Source organism: Aethina tumida, mitochondrion (genome assembly GCF_024364675.1).
Source record: "Aethina tumida mitochondrion, complete genome".
Taxonomy (NCBI): Eukaryota; Metazoa; Arthropoda; class Insecta; order Coleoptera; family Nitidulidae; genus Aethina; species Aethina tumida.
This window is the reverse complement of record NC_036104.1, coordinates 1-16576: the sequence shown is the minus strand read 5'-3', so window position 1 is coordinate 16576 and position 16576 is coordinate 1. Positions and strand designations below refer to the sequence as shown.

The 16576-nt window shown below is 23.1% G+C and overlaps 13 protein-coding genes and 24 non-coding genes across 37 annotated transcripts; 14 read left to right on the top strand and 23 right to left on the bottom strand. All coding sequences in view use genetic code 5, as the record gives it.

Moving 5' to 3' along the window:
• On the bottom strand, nt 1-69 carry trnM. Its single transcript has one exon. It is a non-coding gene; the product is annotated as a tRNA-Met (tRNA).
• Nucleotides 69-137, top strand: trnQ. The gene has a single exon. It is a non-coding gene; the product is annotated as a tRNA-Gln (tRNA).
• trnI lies at nt 134-200 on the bottom strand. The gene has a single exon. It is a non-coding gene; the product is annotated as a tRNA-Ile (tRNA).
• A 1908-nt stretch (nt 201-2108) lies between these two features.
• Nucleotides 2109-2896, top strand: rrnS. Its single transcript has one exon. It is a non-coding gene; the product is annotated as a 12S ribosomal RNA (ribosomal RNA).
• A 1-nt stretch (nt 2897) lies between these two features.
• trnV lies at nt 2898-2966 on the top strand. Its single transcript has one exon. It is a non-coding gene; the product is annotated as a tRNA-Val (tRNA).
• Nucleotides 2967-2977: 11 nt separating this feature from the next.
• CSD78_mgr02 lies at nt 2978-4253 on the top strand. The gene has a single exon. It is a non-coding gene; the product is annotated as a 16S ribosomal RNA (ribosomal RNA).
• Nucleotide 4254: 1 nt separating this feature from the next.
• Nucleotides 4255-4319, top strand: trnL. Its single transcript has one exon. It is a non-coding gene; the product is annotated as a tRNA-Leu (tRNA).
• Nucleotide 4320: 1 nt separating this feature from the next.
• Nucleotides 4321-5271, top strand: ND1 (NADH dehydrogenase subunit 1). Its single transcript has one exon. The coding sequence runs from the start codon at nt 4321-4323 to the stop codon at nt 5269-5271; it is 951 nt and encodes a 316-aa protein (YP_009437741.1).
• Nucleotides 5272-5288: 17 nt separating this feature from the next.
• trnS lies at nt 5289-5356 on the bottom strand. Its single transcript has one exon. It is a non-coding gene; the product is annotated as a tRNA-Ser (tRNA).
• On the bottom strand, nt 5356-6498 carry CYTB (cytochrome b). The gene has a single exon. It carries the CDS (start codon nt 6496-6498, stop codon nt 5356-5358), a length of 1143 nt encoding a protein of 380 aa, YP_009437740.1.
• Nucleotides 6498-6998, bottom strand: ND6 (NADH dehydrogenase subunit 6). The gene has a single exon. The coding sequence runs from the start codon at nt 6996-6998 to the stop codon at nt 6498-6500; it is 501 nt and encodes a 166-aa protein (YP_009437739.1).
• Nucleotides 6999-7002: 4 nt separating this feature from the next.
• trnP lies at nt 7003-7066 on the top strand. Its single transcript has one exon. It is a non-coding gene; the product is annotated as a tRNA-Pro (tRNA).
• Nucleotides 7067-7131, bottom strand: trnT. Its single transcript has one exon. It is a non-coding gene; the product is annotated as a tRNA-Thr (tRNA).
• A 2-nt stretch (nt 7132-7133) lies between these two features.
• On the top strand, nt 7134-7421 carry ND4L (NADH dehydrogenase subunit 4L). Its single transcript has one exon. It carries the CDS (start codon nt 7134-7136, stop codon nt 7419-7421), a length of 288 nt encoding a protein of 95 aa, YP_009437738.1.
• Nucleotides 7415-8741, top strand: ND4 (NADH dehydrogenase subunit 4). Its single transcript has one exon. A coding segment is annotated over exon 1 (1327 nt).
• Nucleotides 8742-8805, top strand: trnH. Its single transcript has one exon. It is a non-coding gene; the product is annotated as a tRNA-His (tRNA).
• On the top strand, nt 8803-10519 carry ND5 (NADH dehydrogenase subunit 5). The gene has a single exon. A coding segment is annotated over exon 1 (1717 nt).
• On the top strand, nt 10520-10584 carry trnF. The gene has a single exon. It is a non-coding gene; the product is annotated as a tRNA-Phe (tRNA).
• On the bottom strand, nt 10583-10646 carry trnE. The gene has a single exon. It is a non-coding gene; the product is annotated as a tRNA-Glu (tRNA).
• CSD78_mgt11 lies at nt 10647-10713 on the bottom strand. Its single transcript has one exon. It is a non-coding gene; the product is annotated as a tRNA-Ser (tRNA).
• On the bottom strand, nt 10714-10779 carry trnN. Its single transcript has one exon. It is a non-coding gene; the product is annotated as a tRNA-Asn (tRNA).
• trnR lies at nt 10779-10843 on the bottom strand. Its single transcript has one exon. It is a non-coding gene; the product is annotated as a tRNA-Arg (tRNA).
• trnA lies at nt 10843-10910 on the bottom strand. The gene has a single exon. It is a non-coding gene; the product is annotated as a tRNA-Ala (tRNA).
• On the bottom strand, nt 10909-11265 carry ND3 (NADH dehydrogenase subunit 3). The gene has a single exon. The coding sequence runs from the start codon at nt 11263-11265 to the stop codon at nt 10909-10911; it is 357 nt and encodes a 118-aa protein (YP_009437735.1).
• trnG lies at nt 11263-11326 on the bottom strand. The gene has a single exon. It is a non-coding gene; the product is annotated as a tRNA-Gly (tRNA).
• Nucleotides 11327-12113, bottom strand: COX3 (cytochrome c oxidase subunit III). The gene has a single exon. A coding segment is annotated over exon 1 (787 nt).
• Nucleotides 12113-12784, bottom strand: ATP6 (ATP synthase F0 subunit 6). Its single transcript has one exon. The coding sequence runs from the start codon at nt 12782-12784 to the stop codon at nt 12113-12115; it is 672 nt and encodes a 223-aa protein (YP_009437733.1).
• On the bottom strand, nt 12781-12936 carry ATP8 (ATP synthase F0 subunit 8). Its single transcript has one exon. The coding sequence runs from the start codon at nt 12934-12936 to the stop codon at nt 12781-12783; it is 156 nt and encodes a 51-aa protein (YP_009437732.1).
• trnD lies at nt 12937-13007 on the bottom strand. Its single transcript has one exon. It is a non-coding gene; the product is annotated as a tRNA-Asp (tRNA).
• A 2-nt stretch (nt 13008-13009) lies between these two features.
• trnK lies at nt 13010-13080 on the bottom strand. The gene has a single exon. It is a non-coding gene; the product is annotated as a tRNA-Lys (tRNA).
• On the bottom strand, nt 13081-13750 carry COX2 (cytochrome c oxidase subunit II). The gene has a single exon. A coding segment is annotated over exon 1 (670 nt).
• Nucleotides 13751-13768: 18 nt separating this feature from the next.
• Nucleotides 13769-13833, bottom strand: CSD78_mgt04. The gene has a single exon. It is a non-coding gene; the product is annotated as a tRNA-Leu (tRNA).
• On the bottom strand, nt 13834-15373 carry COX1 (cytochrome c oxidase subunit I). Its single transcript has one exon. A coding segment is annotated over exon 1 (1540 nt).
• trnY lies at nt 15366-15430 on the top strand. Its single transcript has one exon. It is a non-coding gene; the product is annotated as a tRNA-Tyr (tRNA).
• trnC lies at nt 15431-15493 on the top strand. The gene has a single exon. It is a non-coding gene; the product is annotated as a tRNA-Cys (tRNA).
• Nucleotides 15494-15506: 13 nt separating this feature from the next.
• Nucleotides 15507-15572, bottom strand: trnW. The gene has a single exon. It is a non-coding gene; the product is annotated as a tRNA-Trp (tRNA).
• Nucleotides 15571-16575, bottom strand: ND2 (NADH dehydrogenase subunit 2). The gene has a single exon. The coding sequence runs from the start codon at nt 16573-16575 to the stop codon at nt 15571-15573; it is 1005 nt and encodes a 334-aa protein (YP_009437729.1).
• Nucleotide 16576: the final 1 nt, after the last annotated feature.

Here is a 16576-nt window from a genome sequence, read left to right as displayed (position 1 = left end):
TAAAAAGAAAAGGATTAGAACCTTTATAAATGGGGTATGAACCCAGTAGCTTAATTAGCTTATCTTTTTACATTTTAGTATATGAGGTATAAAAGTTTTTGATACTTTAGGAAATAGTTTAATTCTATTAAATGTAATGAAAGTATAATTTATACATAATTTACCCTATCAAGATAACCCTTTTTGTCAGGCATTTCATTGAGAAAAAGCTTATTTTTATTTTAAAACATTTTATATTCTAACATAGAAAAATGACCTAAAAATCAATATGTTTTTTTTTTATATTTAAAAATAGGTCAATTAAATATATTACTAAATTTAGTTATTTATATTAATTTTATAAAGTAAATAAATTATATTGTTAAAATTAAGGGGGTCCTTAAAAATTGGCTAAGTTTATTTATAGCTTTATGATTTTAATTGAAAAATTTGAATTTTTTAGTATTGTAAATGGGGTTTTTTTGGTAAAAAAAGTGTCAAATTTTTTGCAAAATTGTGCATTTTTTTGCATTTTTTGTGCATTTTTGCAAAAAAAATTTCGGTTTTTTTCACTCAATAAAGACTATTAGTATATACCTATATATATATATATATTAATAAATATTTACTATATATATATATATTTATATATTCCCCTAAAGTACAAAAATTTAATATATATATATTAAATCTTAATATATAGAACCTATAAGTTAACATATACAAATTTCAGACAATTATTCATAAATTTATGTATAAATGGCCTGCTATCCATTTAAAGAAAAAAAATAAAAAGATCAATAAAGATAAGGTATCAGATTTTTTTAATTTATATATTTCGAATTATTAATATTAGCATTATCAATATTAAATATTCTCTATTATTATTACATATATATATATATTAAATATTTATATATATATAAGCATTATTAATCTATTTTATATAAATTCTTCTTATAATGAATATATAATTATTACTAATATTATAATACATATATTTATTATTAATATATATATATTTAATATAAAAAAAAAAAAAAACTCCCTTAATTACTATCTATCTCAGTTTTTATATAATTAAAGTATCTTAATTTATCTGTAAAATTATTAAAGGGAAATTTGCGATTTTGCAAAAATCCTTTGGGTTTTTAATACAAAATTTTTGTAGAATTTTATTATTTAAATTTTAATTTTAATTTTTGTATTGAAAATTTAAGTTAATTTATATTTAAAATTTTTGTTTTGGAAAGTAAAATTGGTTAAAAAATTATATTTGTTTCATTATGATTTTCATAGTAAAAAAATGTATTAAAATCATAAGGATAAAATAATGTTAGACCTAAAAATTTTTACAATAAAGTTTTTGTTTAGTCTTTTTTTTTTGAAAAAATTAAAAAATATAGAAAAATGACATTTTTTGTGATTTTTTTTATTTTTTTAATTTTATTTAAAATTTTCATATAATTAAATAAATTAAGTAAGGGTGCATTAAAAAAATGGTTACTAGAAGGATTGAGGGATTTTTTTAGAAATGATTGTTTAGGCACGAGTTTAAATTGAGGGATTTAAACTTTTCTTGAAAAATTTATTAATTAATAGATTAAATATTGAGGGTATTTGATCAAGAAAATTTTATTTGTACATTAGTTTGAATTTGAATTTGGTTAAAATTATTAGTGGTTTAAATTGAGGGATTTAAACTTTTGGAAAATTTATAAATCGAGAGATTAAATATTGAGGGTATTTAATCTAGAGAATTATATTTATATTATTTTAAATTTAAATTTGGTTAAAATTATTAATAGTTAGAATTGAGGGATTTTAGTTATTAATTTTTTATTTGGTTTTTAGACACAAAATTACATTTATTAAGAATTAAACTATAATGAATAATTATAGTGAGCTTATGAATAAGCAGAAGTTAATTAATAATTAATAGATTTATAGTTTATTAGTTATTTAGTTTCATTTTGGATTAGGACAGGGGGATTTTAATTCGTAAAAGGTGAAATGAGGGTTAACACAAGTAGTGGTGTATAATAGTTACATTTTAAAGCTGAACGTACGGTGTTCAATTTGTATGGGAGGGAAATAGTTCCTTTATGTTAGAACTATAAAATTTTACTATAAAGTTTTATTCTGGTTTTTATATTAGGTAAATTTATTTAATTATATGAAAATTTTTGTGAGATTGAATTATTTTTTAAATAGGAATAATTGAAGTATTTATTCTCAGTAATTAGTTTTAAATATAAAGGTAATTTTGATTTAGAAATAAATTTTAGTATTAACAAAGTTTGTGCCAGCAGTTGCGGTTAGACAAGCAATACTACTTAATATATATTTAGTGTCAATTAATTTAAATAATATAGGAATTTAAATTATAAGTTTATTAAGTGAAATTTTAAATTTATTAAATAATTCTTTTTTGTTAATGAAGTTGGGAAATCTACGATTTAAACTAGGATTAGATACCCTATTATTGTAGACGTGAACTTGTAAAACTAAATTAGTAAAAGTTATGTTCTTGAAAATTAAAGAATTTGGCGGTATTTTAGTCTATTCAGAGGAACCTGTCCTGTAATTGATAATCCACGATTAATAGTACCAATGTTTTTAATTTGTATATCGTTGTAGTTTAAATATTTTAGGAGAATTATAATATTTAAAATTTTTAATAAAGAAAGTTAATCAGATCAAGATGCAGTTTATATATTGGTAGAGATGGGTTACAATAAATATATTTATGGAAAAATAGTTGAAAATTATTTTGAAAATGGATTTGAAAGTAATTTTATATATATATGTAAGATGATTTTAGCTCTAAAATATGTACATATCGCCCGTCGCTTTCATTACAAAGTGAAATAAGTCGTAACATAGTAGTCTTACTGGAAAGTGAGGCTAGACAGATACAAATTAGAGCTTGATATAAGCGTTTTATTTACATTAAAAAGTTAATTGTGAAATTCAATTTAATTTGATATTTAAATTATTATTAAATTTTATAGTTATTTTGTAATTTAATTAAAATATTAGGAATTTTATTATATAATTAGAAAAAATATATTTTATTATAGTGAAATAGTATTGTGAAAGAATTAATTTAAATATTTAAAAGAATAATTAATTTTTAGTACCTTGGGTATCAGGGTTGATTAAATAATAATTTTATATTAAATATTCTCGAATTTAAAAGAGCTAATTTATTATATTTATTATTGTGGAATAACTACTATAAATAATAAGTTAGAAATGAAACGTTATTCGTTTTTAAATATATCTAGTTTTTTAAGAAAAAAATTTAATTTGTTAATTATGAATATTTTTTTATATATTTAATTTAATATTAGTAATTGGTTATATTTTAGGGGATAAGCTTTAAAATAAATTTTTATAAATAAATTAAAATATATTAAATGTAGGATTAGAATTTTTCATCATTAAAAAAATGTTATAATTTATTATATTATAAATATAATTTTCTTTTATTTTAAATTTTTTATTAAAATATATTTATGAATTTTAAATAAATAGAAATAATGATTAAATTAGTATAATTTTATTTAAATTTAAATTTAAAAATTTAGGTTTTTAAAAGGAATTCGGCAAAATATTTTTTTACCTGTTTATTAAAAACATGTCCTTTTGATATTTATATAAGGTCTAGCCTGCCCAATGATTAATTTTAAATGGCCGCGGTATCCTGACCGTGCAAAGGTAGCATAATCATTAGTTTTTTAATTGAAAGCTGGTATGAAAGGTTGGATAAGAGAAATACTGTCTCTTAAAAATTTTATTAGAATTTTATTTTTAAGTTAAAAAGCTTAAATGAAATTTAAAGACGAGAAGACCCTTTAGAGTTTTATATAATTGATTATATTTTATTTTTTAGTATTAATTAAGTAGAATTTAATTATTATATTTGGTTGGGGTGATTGAAAAATTTATTAAACTTTTTCTTTTATAGAACATTAATTTATGAATATTTGATCCAATAATTTTGATTATAAGAATAAATTACCTAAGGGATAACAGCGTTATTTTTTTAAAGAGTTCAAATCGAAAAAAAAGATTGCGACCTCGATGTTGGATTAAAATTAAATTATGGTGCAGAAGCTATAATTTTAGGTCTGTTCGACCTTTAAAATTTTACATGATCTGAGTTTAAACCGGCGTGAGCCAGGTTGGTTTCTATCTTAAATTAATAATAATATTTTAGTACGAAAGGACCAAATATTAGATTAATAATTTGTTTATTGAATATGATTAATTATTTTGGCAGATTAGTGCGAAGGATTTAGAATCTTTACATGTAAAGTTTATTACAAATAATACTTGTTATTAAAAGATTTATTATTATTATTCATTTCTAGTTTAATTTTATTAATTTGTGTTTTAGTGGGAGTAGCATTTTTAACTTTGTTAGAGCGTAAGGTTTTAGGTTATATTCAGATTCGGAAGGGGCCTAATAAGGTGGGTTTTATAGGGTTAATTCAACCTTTTAGAGATGCCATTAAGTTGTTTACTAAGGAACAAACTTATCCTTATATATCAAATTTAAATTTGTATTATTTGAGTCCTGTAATTAATTTTTCTTTATCGTTATTTTTATGAATAAGTATGCCTTTTATTACTGTAAATTTAAATTTTAATTTATCCTTATTATTTTTTTTAAGAGTTTCAAGATTAAGAGTTTATACTATTATATTAGCTGGTTGAGCTTCAAATTCTAATTATTCTTTGTTAGGGAGATTACGATCTGTAGCTCAAACTATTTCTTATGAAGTTAGATTAGCTTTAATTTTAATTTCTTTTTTATTTTTAATTTTAAGATTAAGAATTTTAGATCTAATGATTTATCAAGAATATCTTTGATTTATTTTTATAATATTACCTATTAGATTAATATGATTAGTTTCTAGATTAGCTGAAACTAATCGAACTCCTTTTGATTTTGCAGAAGGAGAGTCAGAATTAGTTTCTGGATTTAATGTAGAATATAGAAGAGGAGGATTTGCTTTAATTTTTTTAGCTGAGTATTCAAGAATTTTATTTATGAGAATATTAAGAGCTATGTTATTTTTAGGAGGTAATTTAATTAGATTTACTTTTTTTTTAAAATTAACTTTAGTAAGATTTTTTTGATTATGAGTTCGAGGGACTTTACCTCGGTTTCGATATGATAAATTAATATATTTAGCTTGAAAGTCTTATTTGCCTGTTTCATTAAATTTTTTTTTATTTTATTTAGGATTAAAATTTATTGTATTTGTTTTTTTAATTTAGTTAATTAAAATTAGTATAAATCAATAGAGAATTATTATCTCTTTTTTATACTTTCAAAGTATATACTTATACAAGTTCATTGATTTAAGAATTAAAAATAATATTATCTCATATTTTTCTTATTATAGGGTTGATAATATAATAAGAAAAATACAATACTGTTAAGATTTGGCCTGTTAAGATGTATGGATCTTCTACAGGACGGGCACCAATTCAAGTTAATAAGATTACAATTGTAAAAAGGGATCAAAATAATAATTTATTGATTGGGTAAAATTGATTTCTTTGGAATTTTTTTTTGTTTGTGAATGGAAGAATATAAAGAATTGCAATTGATGCTACTAGTGCTAATACACCTCCTAGTTTATTAGGAATTGATCGTAAAATAGCATAAGCAAATAGAAAATATCATTCTGGTTGAATATGAACAGGGGTTACTAGAGGGTTGGCAGGAGTGAAATTATCTGGGTCTCCTAGAAGGAATGGATTAATTAATGATAATGAAATAAGTATAAATCTTATAATTAAGAATCCTACAGAATCCTTTCATGAAAAAAATGGGTGGAATGGGAGTTTGTCAATATCTCTTTTTGTACCTAAAGGATTGTTTGAACCTGTTTGATGAAGGAAAAGTAAATGAATTATAGTTATAGCAGCTACTACGAATGGTAAAAGAAAATGCAAAGCAAAAAATCGATTTAAAGTTGCATTATCAACAGCAAATCCTCCTCATAATCATTGTACAATTGTTATACCTAAGTATGGAATAGCAGATACTAGATTAGTAATTACAGTAGCTCCTCAAAAGGATATCTGACCTCAAGGTAGGACATATCCAAGGAAAGCTGTTCCTATAACTACAAAGAAAATTGTTACTCCTATTATTCATGTATGTATTAAGTAATAAGATCCGTAGTAGATTCCTCGTCCAATATGAATGTATAAACAAATAAAGAAAAAGGATGCCCCATTAGCATGAAGAGCTCGAATTAATCTTCCATAATTTACATCTCGACTAATGTGAGCTACTCTATTAAAAGCTAATTCTACATTAGGACAATAATGTATAGATAAAAATAATCCTGAAACAATTTGAATAATTAAACATAATCCCAATAAAGATCCGAAATTTCATATAGATCTAATATTAGAAGGAGTGGGTAAGTCAACTAAAGAGTTATTTGCAATTTTTAGAAGTGGAGAAGTTTTACGAATTGCTATTTTCATTAGAATTTTTGTCGTAAAGGTCCTCTTTTTAAATTAGAAATTTTTGTAACTGCAATTAAAGTAATAAATAAATAAATATAAAGTATGAATAATACAATATAATTTGGATAATTTAAGAATTTATTTAATGAGAAATTATTTAAATTAATTTCATAATTTAATATATTTATATTTAAATTATTGAAGTTAAAAAAGTATTGGTCTGCAATAAATGATAAAATGAATAATAATATTAAAAAAAAGATTATAAATATTAAACTATTTCTAAATTTGAATTTTTTATTTGAAGTAATTCTAGTTATATAAATGAATAAAATTAGTATTCCTCCAATTATTACTAGAAATAAAATGTATGAAAATCAAAAATTGTAGTTTAGAAGACCAGTAATTAAGGCAATAGTAGCAGTTTGTAAAAGAAGAATAAAACCAAGAGATAGAGGATGTTTTATAAATAAAAAAGATAGTGATAATGAAAGGGAAAGAATTATTAAAAAATTTATGATACAGAGAATAGTTTATATAAAATATTAATTTTGGAGATTAATGATAAGGGTTTCCTTTTCTCTGATGTTTTTAATGAATATTCATATTGTTGGTTTACAAGACCAATATTTTAATTTAAATTATAAAAACTAATGAAGATTTTATTTTTTTTATCTTTGTTAATGTATTTAATTGGAATAATTATATTTTGCATTAAGCGTAATAATTTGTTGTTAATGCTTATTAGATTAGAATTTATTATATTATCTTTATATTTTTTAATATTTTTATATTTAAAGGTTATATTATATAGATATTTTTTTTCTATATTATTTCTCAGTTTTAGAGTTTGTGAAGGTGCCTTGGGTCTTTCTATTCTTGTTTCTATAATTCGATTAGTAGGAAATGACTATATTATATTATTTTCAATATTATGATAAGATTATTATTAAGAATAGTTTTTTTAATACCTTTATGTTTTATAGGAGAATTTTGATTAGTTCAGTTTATATTTTTTATTTATTTTTTTATTTTTTTAAAGAATTTTTCTTTTAATTATTTTTTTAATTATTTATCTTTATTTTTAGGATTAGATATACTATCTTTTTTTTTAGTTTTATTAAGATTTTGAATTTGTGCTTTAATAGTATTGGCAAGAGAGAAAATTTTTAAAACTAATGAATATTATAATTTATTTTTAATAGTTATATTAATTTTAATAATTAGATTGTATATTACATTTAGAAGAATAAATTTATTAATTTTTTATTTATTTTTTGAAATTAGATTAATTCCTACTTTAATTTTAATTATTGGTTGGGGTTATCAACCAGAGCGTGTAGAAGCAGGGATGTACTTATTATTTTATACTTTATTATTTTCTTTACCTATAATAATTTCTATTTTTTATTATTATAGAAATAGTTACAGATTAGAATTTTTTTTATTTAAAAATTTAGATATTACATATTTATATGTTTTTATAATTATAATTTTTATAGTAAAAATGCCTATATTTTTTATTCATCTTTGATTACCTAAGGCCCATGTAGAAGCTCCTGTTGCAGGGTCAATAATTTTAGCTGGTATTATATTAAAATTAGGAGGATATGGATTATGTCGTTTAATAGTGATATTTGTAAGAGTAGGAATAAAATATAATATTATTTTTATAGTAATTTCTTTAGTTGGTGGATTAATTGTTTCATTTATCTGTATACGTCAGAGAGATATAAAGTCTTTAATTGCTTATTCTTCAGTAGCTCATATAGGAATAGTATTAAGAGGAATTATAACTATAAATTTTTGAGGAATATGAGGAGCTTTAGTTATGATATTAGCACATGGGCTTTGTTCTTCAGGTTTATTTTGTTTGGCTAATATTTCTTATGAACGATTACATAGACGAAATTTATATTTAAATAAGGGTTTACTTAATATCATACCTAGATTATCTTTATGGTGATTTTTATTTAGATCTTCTAATATAGCTGCTCCTCCTTCTTTAAATTTATTAGGGGAAATTATGTTAATTAATAGACTTGTAAGATTTAGATGATTAACTATGATTTTTCTTTCTTTAATATCATTTTTTAGAGCTGTTTATTCATTATTTTTATTTTCTTTTAGACAACATGGTAAATTAAATTCTAGAAACTATTCTTTTTATATAGGATATGTACGTGAATATTTACTATTATTTTTACATTGATTTCCTTTAAATGTTTTAATTTTAAAAAGAGAATATTTTATTTGAATTTATTTAAATAGTTTATTAAAAATAATGATTTGTGGAGTCATAGATATACAAAAGTATTTTAAATAATTTCAATTTGTTTAGTTTATTTTTTAAATTTTTTGATTTTTAGAGTTTCTTTATTTATTTATAGAATTAATTTAATAATTTTAGATAAAACTATTTTAATTGAATTTTCAATATTAAATTTAAATTCTTCTTCTATTAGAATAGTAGTTTTAGTAGATTGAATATCTACTTTATTTATAAGTTTTGTATTATTTATTTCTTCAATAGTTATTTTCTATAGAGATGAATATATACATGGAGATTTGAATTTAAATCGGTTTATTATACTAGTTGTTATATTTGTTTTATCTATAATATTATTAATTATTTCCCCTAATTTAATTAGAATTTTATTGGGATGAGATGGATTAGGGTTAGTTTCTTATTGTTTAGTTATTTATTATCAAAATGAAAAATCATTTAATGCTGGAATATTAACTGCTCTTACAAACCGTATTGGAGATGTTATATTATTAATATCTATTGCTTGAATAATAAATTTTGGAAGATGAAATTATATTTTTTATTTAGATTTTTTTAAAAAGGATTTTATTATAGAGTTAATTACATATATAATTATTATTGCTGCTATAACAAAGAGAGCTCAAATTCCTTTTTCTTCTTGACTTCCTGCTGCTATAGCTGCTCCTACACCGGTATCTTCATTAGTTCATTCTTCAACTTTAGTTACAGCGGGTGTATACTTATTAATTCGTTTTAATTTTTCTTTTTCTGATAATATAATATATTTATTATTATTTGTGGCTTCTTTAACTATATTTATATCAGGTTTAGGGGCAAATTTTGAATTTGATTTAAAAAAAATTATTGCTCTTTCTACATTAAGTCAGTTAGGTTTAATAATAAGAATTTTAGCTTTAGGAGAGTATAAGTTGGCTTTTTTTCATCTATTAACTCATGCTTTATTTAAGGCTTTATTATTTATATGTGCGGGTAATATTATTCATAATATAAATAATAATCAAGATATTCGTTATATAGGAGGATTAATTAATCAAATACCTTTAACTTGTACTTTTTTAAATATTTGTAATTTTTCTTTATGTGGCTTACCTTTTATATCTGGATTTTATTCAAAGGACTTAATTGTTGAAGTAATAAGAATACAATATTTAAATATTTTTATTTATTTAGTATTTTATATTTCTATTGGTTTAACTGTTTGTTACAGATTTCGTTTAACTTATTATACTATAACTGGTGAATTTAATTTTATTAGTTTAAATTGCATTAGAGAAACTGGATTTAAGATATTAAAGGGTATAAGAGGATTAATTTTTTTTGTTATTTTTAGAGGTAGAATATTATCTTGATTGATATTTCCTGTTCCTTATTTTATTTGTTTACCTTTATTATTTAAATTAATAACTTTATTAATAGTAATTTCAGGTATGATTATCGGGTATGAAATATCTAAGTTTAAGATTTTTTATATAAATAAATCTTTAAAGTTTTATAATTTTTCATTATTTTTTTCTTTAATGTGAAATATACCTATTTTATCTACCTTTGGGGTTAATTTATATCCCCTTAAATTAGGAGAAATTTATATTAAAAGATTTGATCAAGGTTGATATGAATATTATGGAAGACGAAATCTTGGATTTAGAATTAGATCTATAACTAAAATTGCTCAATTTTTATCAATTAATCATTTAAAGATTTATTTTTTATTGATATTATTTTGAATTGGATTTTTAATATTAAATATTTACTTAAATAGCTTATATTAGAGCATAATATTGAAGATATTAAGGAAATAGAATTATTTTTAAGTATTTATAAGAAAAACTTCTAATTTTACAATGAAAATGTAATGTTTTTATTAAACTATATAAATAGAAATAAAAACAGAGTTTCACTGCTTAAGAATTAAGTTAGAAGCTTATTCTTGAATCTCTTATTTCTTTAATTGGAGATTAATCTCAATAATATCATTAACAGTGATATACCTCTATTTTGGTTTCAATTAAAAATAAGGATAATATATTATCTGACTTTTAGGTCGAAACTAAATGCAATATTTGCTTCTTATTTAAGATAAATTGAATGGAATTCAATACTTTTTAAATGCAAATTAAATGTTATAGTTAACTATTATCCTAGAAGGTTCAATTTAAAGCTCCTTGGTTTCATTCATGGTATAACCCAATTAAAAGAATTAAGATAAAGGAAATTGATATAATACTAAAATTAATTAAATTAGAAATTTTTATAGAAAGAATTATTGGAAGAAGAAGGGTAATTTCTACATCAAAAATTAAAAAAATAATAGCAATTAAGAAAAAATGTAAAGAAAAAGGTAACCGAGCTGAATTTTTAGGATCAAATCCACATTCAAAAGGGGATCTTTTTTCTCGGTCAGAAAAAGTTTTTTTTGAAACTAAATTTAAAACAATAATTAAGGCTAAACTAATTAGTAAGATTATTATTAGTAGATATAATAGAATTGTAATTATTTATACTAGAAGACTAGATTTTTTGATTGGAAGTCAAATATAATTTTTATATTATATAAATATCTACCTCATCAGTAAATTGAAATATAAAGGAATAATCATACTACATCAACAAAATGTCAATATCAAGCAGCTGCTTCGAAACCAAAGTGATGAATAGATGAAAAATGATAAAAATAATGACGAATTAAACATACTAGTAAGAAAGTTGTTCCAATAATTACATGTAGCCCATGAAACCCTGTTGCTATAAAGAATGATGATCCATAGACAGCATCTGCAATTGTAAAAGAAGCTTCGATATATTCGTATCCTTGAAGAATAGTAAAATAGATTCCTAAAATAATAGTAATTAGTAAACCTTGGAATGCTTGATTATAATTATTTTCTATTAATCTATGATGAGCTCAAGTTACTGTTAATCCTGAGGTAAGAAGAATTAAAGTATTAAGAAGAGGAATTTCAATAGGATTAAAAGTTTGGATTCCCTTAGGAGGTCATACTATTCCAATTTCAATTGATGGGGCTAAAGATCTATGAAAGAATCCTCAGAAAAATCTAATAAAGAAGAAAATTTCGGATACAATAAATAAAATTATTCCTCATCGTAGACCTATAGTTACTCTGTAAGTATGGTGGCCTTGAAAAGTTCCTTCTCGGACAATATCTCGTCATCATTGATATATAATTAATATTGTAGTAATTAATCCTAAAAATAATAAATCAGATTTAAATAGATGAAATCATTTAATTAAACCTGTTATTGTAATCATGGCTCTGAAAGAGCCTAAAATTGGTCAAGGTCTAAAATCGACTAAATGAAAAGGGTGATTTTTTATTTGGGTCATTAATTTACTTCTCTAGAGTATAAAGTTCTTAAAACAGCAAATACATAAGATTGAATAATTGATACAGCTGATTCTAGTACTAATAGTGCAATTTGAATTGTAATTAAAATCCATAGTAGTCAAGTATTAAAAGAAGGTCCTGTATTTCCTAGTAATGTTATTAATAGATGACCTGCAATTATATTAGCAGATAATCGTACAGCCAAGGTTCCTGGCCGGATTACATTTCTAATTGTTTCAATACATACTATAAATGGTATTAGAATAGGGGGTGTTCCTTGTGGAACTAAATGAGCTAGTATATGAGTTGTATTATTAAGTCAACCATAAAGTATAAAACTTAATCATAAAGGTAAAGCTAATGCTAAAGATAGAATTAAATGTCTTGTTCTTGTAAAAATATAAGGAAATAAACCTAAGAAATTATTAAATAAAATAAAAGTAAATAATCTTACAAAAATTAATGTTCTTCCTTTAATAGAATTATTAGCAATTAAAATTTTAAATTCTTTATGAAGAGTTATAATAATTTTAATTCATAATATTGTTATTCGAGATGGAATAAGTCAGAATCTTACTGGGATTAAGAATAATCCAATTAAAGATCTTAATCAATTAAGAGATATAAAAAATCTAGTTGAAGGATCAAAAGAAGAAAATAAGTTTGCTATCATTTTCAAGAATATGAAATTTTATTTTTTTTAATATCTGATCTTTTAATTTTATAAAGGAAAGAATAGTAATTTATTACATTAAATATTAAAAAAATAATAATAAAATAGATAAATAATATCAATCAATTAAGAGGTGCTATTTGAGGAATTAAAAATTGTTAGGTTTAATCTAACAATTTTAGCTTGACAAGCTAATGTTATGGGGTTTAACTAAATTTTTATCCATTAGAAGTAATCGCTACTTTACTATTAAATGGTTTAAGAGACCAGTACTTGCTTTAAGTTATCTAATGAAATCTCTGTCATATAATGAATTCATTTAATGAAATAATTTATAGAAATTCTTTCAAGAACAATAGGTATGAATCTGTGATTTGCACCACAAATTTCTGAACATTGGCCAAAAAATAATCCTGATCGGTTAGTTGAGAATCTTACTTGATTTAGTCGTCCTGGAGTTGCATCAATTTTTACTCCTAGGGAAGGGATAGTTCAAGAATGGATTACGTCTGCTGATGTTACAAGTAGTCGAATTTGAGAATTAAAGGGGACTACTATTCGGTTATCAACGTCTAGTAAACGAAAATTAAATGCTTCTATTTCATTTGTAGGAATTATATATGAATCAAATTCAATATTTTTAAAATCAGAGTATTCATAAGATCAGTATCATTGATGTCCAATAGATTTAATTGAAATTATTGGATTATTAACTTCATCTAAAATATAAATTAATCGAAGAGATGGGAGGGCAATAAAAATTAAAGTAATTGCAGGTAAGATAGTTCAAATAACTTCAATTAATTGACCTTCAAGAAGGAATCGATGAGAAAATTTATTAAAAAATAGTCTTGTTATTAATTGACCTACTAAAATTGTAATAATAACTAGAACTAATAGTGCATGATCGTGAAAAAAAGATAATTGTTCCATTAAAGGTGATGCTCTGTCTTGGAGGGAAATTAATTTTCATGTAGTAATTTCTAAAAAAAGTATAAACTTTATATTTGGGGTTTAAATCCAGTGCACTAATCTGCCATATTAGAAATTAGTTAATATAGGCAGTTCATCATATCTATGTTCAGCTGGGGGATAAAATTGTAATCATTCAATAGATGTATTTATTCTAAAGGATGATAGATTTTTTCGTTTAACTGATAATGCTTCTCAAATAATAAAAATTAAGAATAATACTCTAACTAAGGAAATTAAAGATCCAATAGATGAAATTATATTTCATAGAGTATATGCATCAGGGTAATCAGAGTATCGTCGAGGTATTCCTCTTAACCCTAAGAAATGTTGTGGGAAAAAGGTTAAATTAACTCCAATAAATATTACAAAGAATTGAATTTTTAAATAATTTCTATTTAAAGTTAATCCTGTAATTAATGGGAATCATTGAACAAATCCGGCTATAATAGCAAATACTGCTCCTATAGATAATACATAATGGAAATGGGCTACTACGTAGTAAGTATCATGTAGAATAATGTCAATAGATGAGTTAGCTAGAACTACTCCTGTTAATCCACCTACGGTAAATAAAAATACAAATCCTAATGCTCATAGAGTTACTGGGCTGTAAGTAATTTGTGTACCATGAAGAGTAGCTAATCATCTAAAAATTTTAATTCCAGTAGGAACAGCAATAATTATTGTAGCAGAAGTGAAATAGGCTCGAGTATCAACGTCTATTCCTACTGTAAATATATGATGTGCTCAAACTACAAATCCTAATAAACCAATTGCTATTATTGCGTAAATTATTCCTAAAGTTCCAAAGGCTTCCTTTTTTCCTCTTTCTTGTCTAATAATGTGTGAAATTATACCAAATCCTGGTAGAATTAAAATATAAACTTCTGGGTGTCCGAAGAATCAAAATAAGTGTTGGTATAGGATTGGATCACCCCCTCCTGATGGGTCGAAGAAAGTAGTATTTAGATTTCGATCTGTTAGTAGTATAGTAATAGCTCCTGCTAATACAGGTAATGAAAGTAGAAGAAGGATAGCTGTAATTACTACAGCTCAAACAAATAAAGGTATTCGATCAAAGGTTATGCCTGAGGGTCGCATATTAATTACAGTAGTAATAAAATTTACTGCACCTAAAATAGAAGAAATACCTGCTAAGTGAAGTCTAAAAATAGCTAAATCAACTGAAGATCCACCATGAGCGATATTAGATGAAAGTGGAGGGTACACTGTTCATCCTGTTCCTGCTCCTCTTTCTACAATTCTTCTTATAAGTAGAAGAGAAAGGGATGGTGGTAAAAGTCAAAATCTTATATTATTCATTCGAGGGAAAGCTATATCAGGGGCTCCTAATATTAATGGAACTAATCAGTTTCCGAATCCGCCAATTATAAATGGTATTACTATAAAGAAAATTATAATGAAAGCGTGAGCTGTAACAATAACATTGTAAATTTGGTCATTTCCAATTAATGACCCAGGATTTCCTAATTCAGTTCGAATTAGGAGTCTTAATGAAGTTCCTACTATGCCTGATCAAATACCAAAAATGAAATATAAAGTTCCAATATCTTTGTGATTAGTAGAGAAGAGCCATTTATTCGATAAAATGGCTGAGGTTTAGGCGATAAATTGTAAATTTATTTACGAATGTAGATTCTTTTATCAGGCTTTATAGTCAACAATGATATTAAATTGCAAATTTAAAGGAAAATTTATATTTTAAAGCTTTTGTTTTAACTTTCAAGGCTTAGAGAAGCCTCTATTTTCAGCTTTGAAGGCTACTAGTTTATGTTTAACTTAAATCCTTACAGATTTAAGATAAAAGTACATAAAACTAGGGCAGATAAAGTGATTGAATTAAAAATAATTGTTAAATTTTTCAAGTAGAATATTTTCCTTAGGTTTTCTCTAGAATAAATTACTAGTGAATTAGAGGAAATTCGTAGATAGTAGAAAAGGGTAAGAAGAGTTAATACAATTAGAATAGCTGAAATAAGGAAAAGGTTATTTTGTACTAGTAGATTAATAGTTAATCATTTAGGTAGGAAACCTAAAAATGGTGGTAATCCTCCTAATGAAAGGAAATTTAGTCTGAAAAGAAATTTAAGTATCTTTTTGTAGTTTAATGAGTTAAATAGTTGTTTTAGAAAGAAAATGTTTAAATTGTATATAACTAAGATTAAATTAATTGAAATTAATGAATAGGTAATAAAATAGATTATTCATGTTGAATTTGAGTATATTATTCTAGCTAGTATTCAACCAATATGGTTAATAGATGAATATGCTAAAATTTTCCGGATTCTAATTTGATTGATACCTTGAATACCTCTAATTAAGGAAGAAATGATAATTGTTGAAGTAATAAAGATATTTAATTTAAGATTTCTTATTAAAAGAATTATAGGGGCAATTTTTTGTCAAGTAAGTATAATTAGACATATTAATCAATTTAGTCCTTCTATAATTTCAGGAAATCAAAAATGGAAAGGGGCTGCTCCTATTTTCATTAAAAATCCTGAATTTATTATAATATTTAAATATGTATTAAAATATTGAGGGATATATTCTAATATATTTAAATTGATTATAATAGCAATAAGAATTAATGAAGAAGCAATTGTTTGGGTAATGAAGTATTTAATGGATCTTTCTGAAGGATATAGATTTCTTTTTCTATTTATTAGAGGGATAATAGATAGAAGATTGATTTCTAATCCTATTCATATGGAAAATCAAGAAAAGGAGGAAATTGCTAGTAGAGATCCAAAAATTAAAGAATTAAAAAATAATAATTTATAGAATTTAATT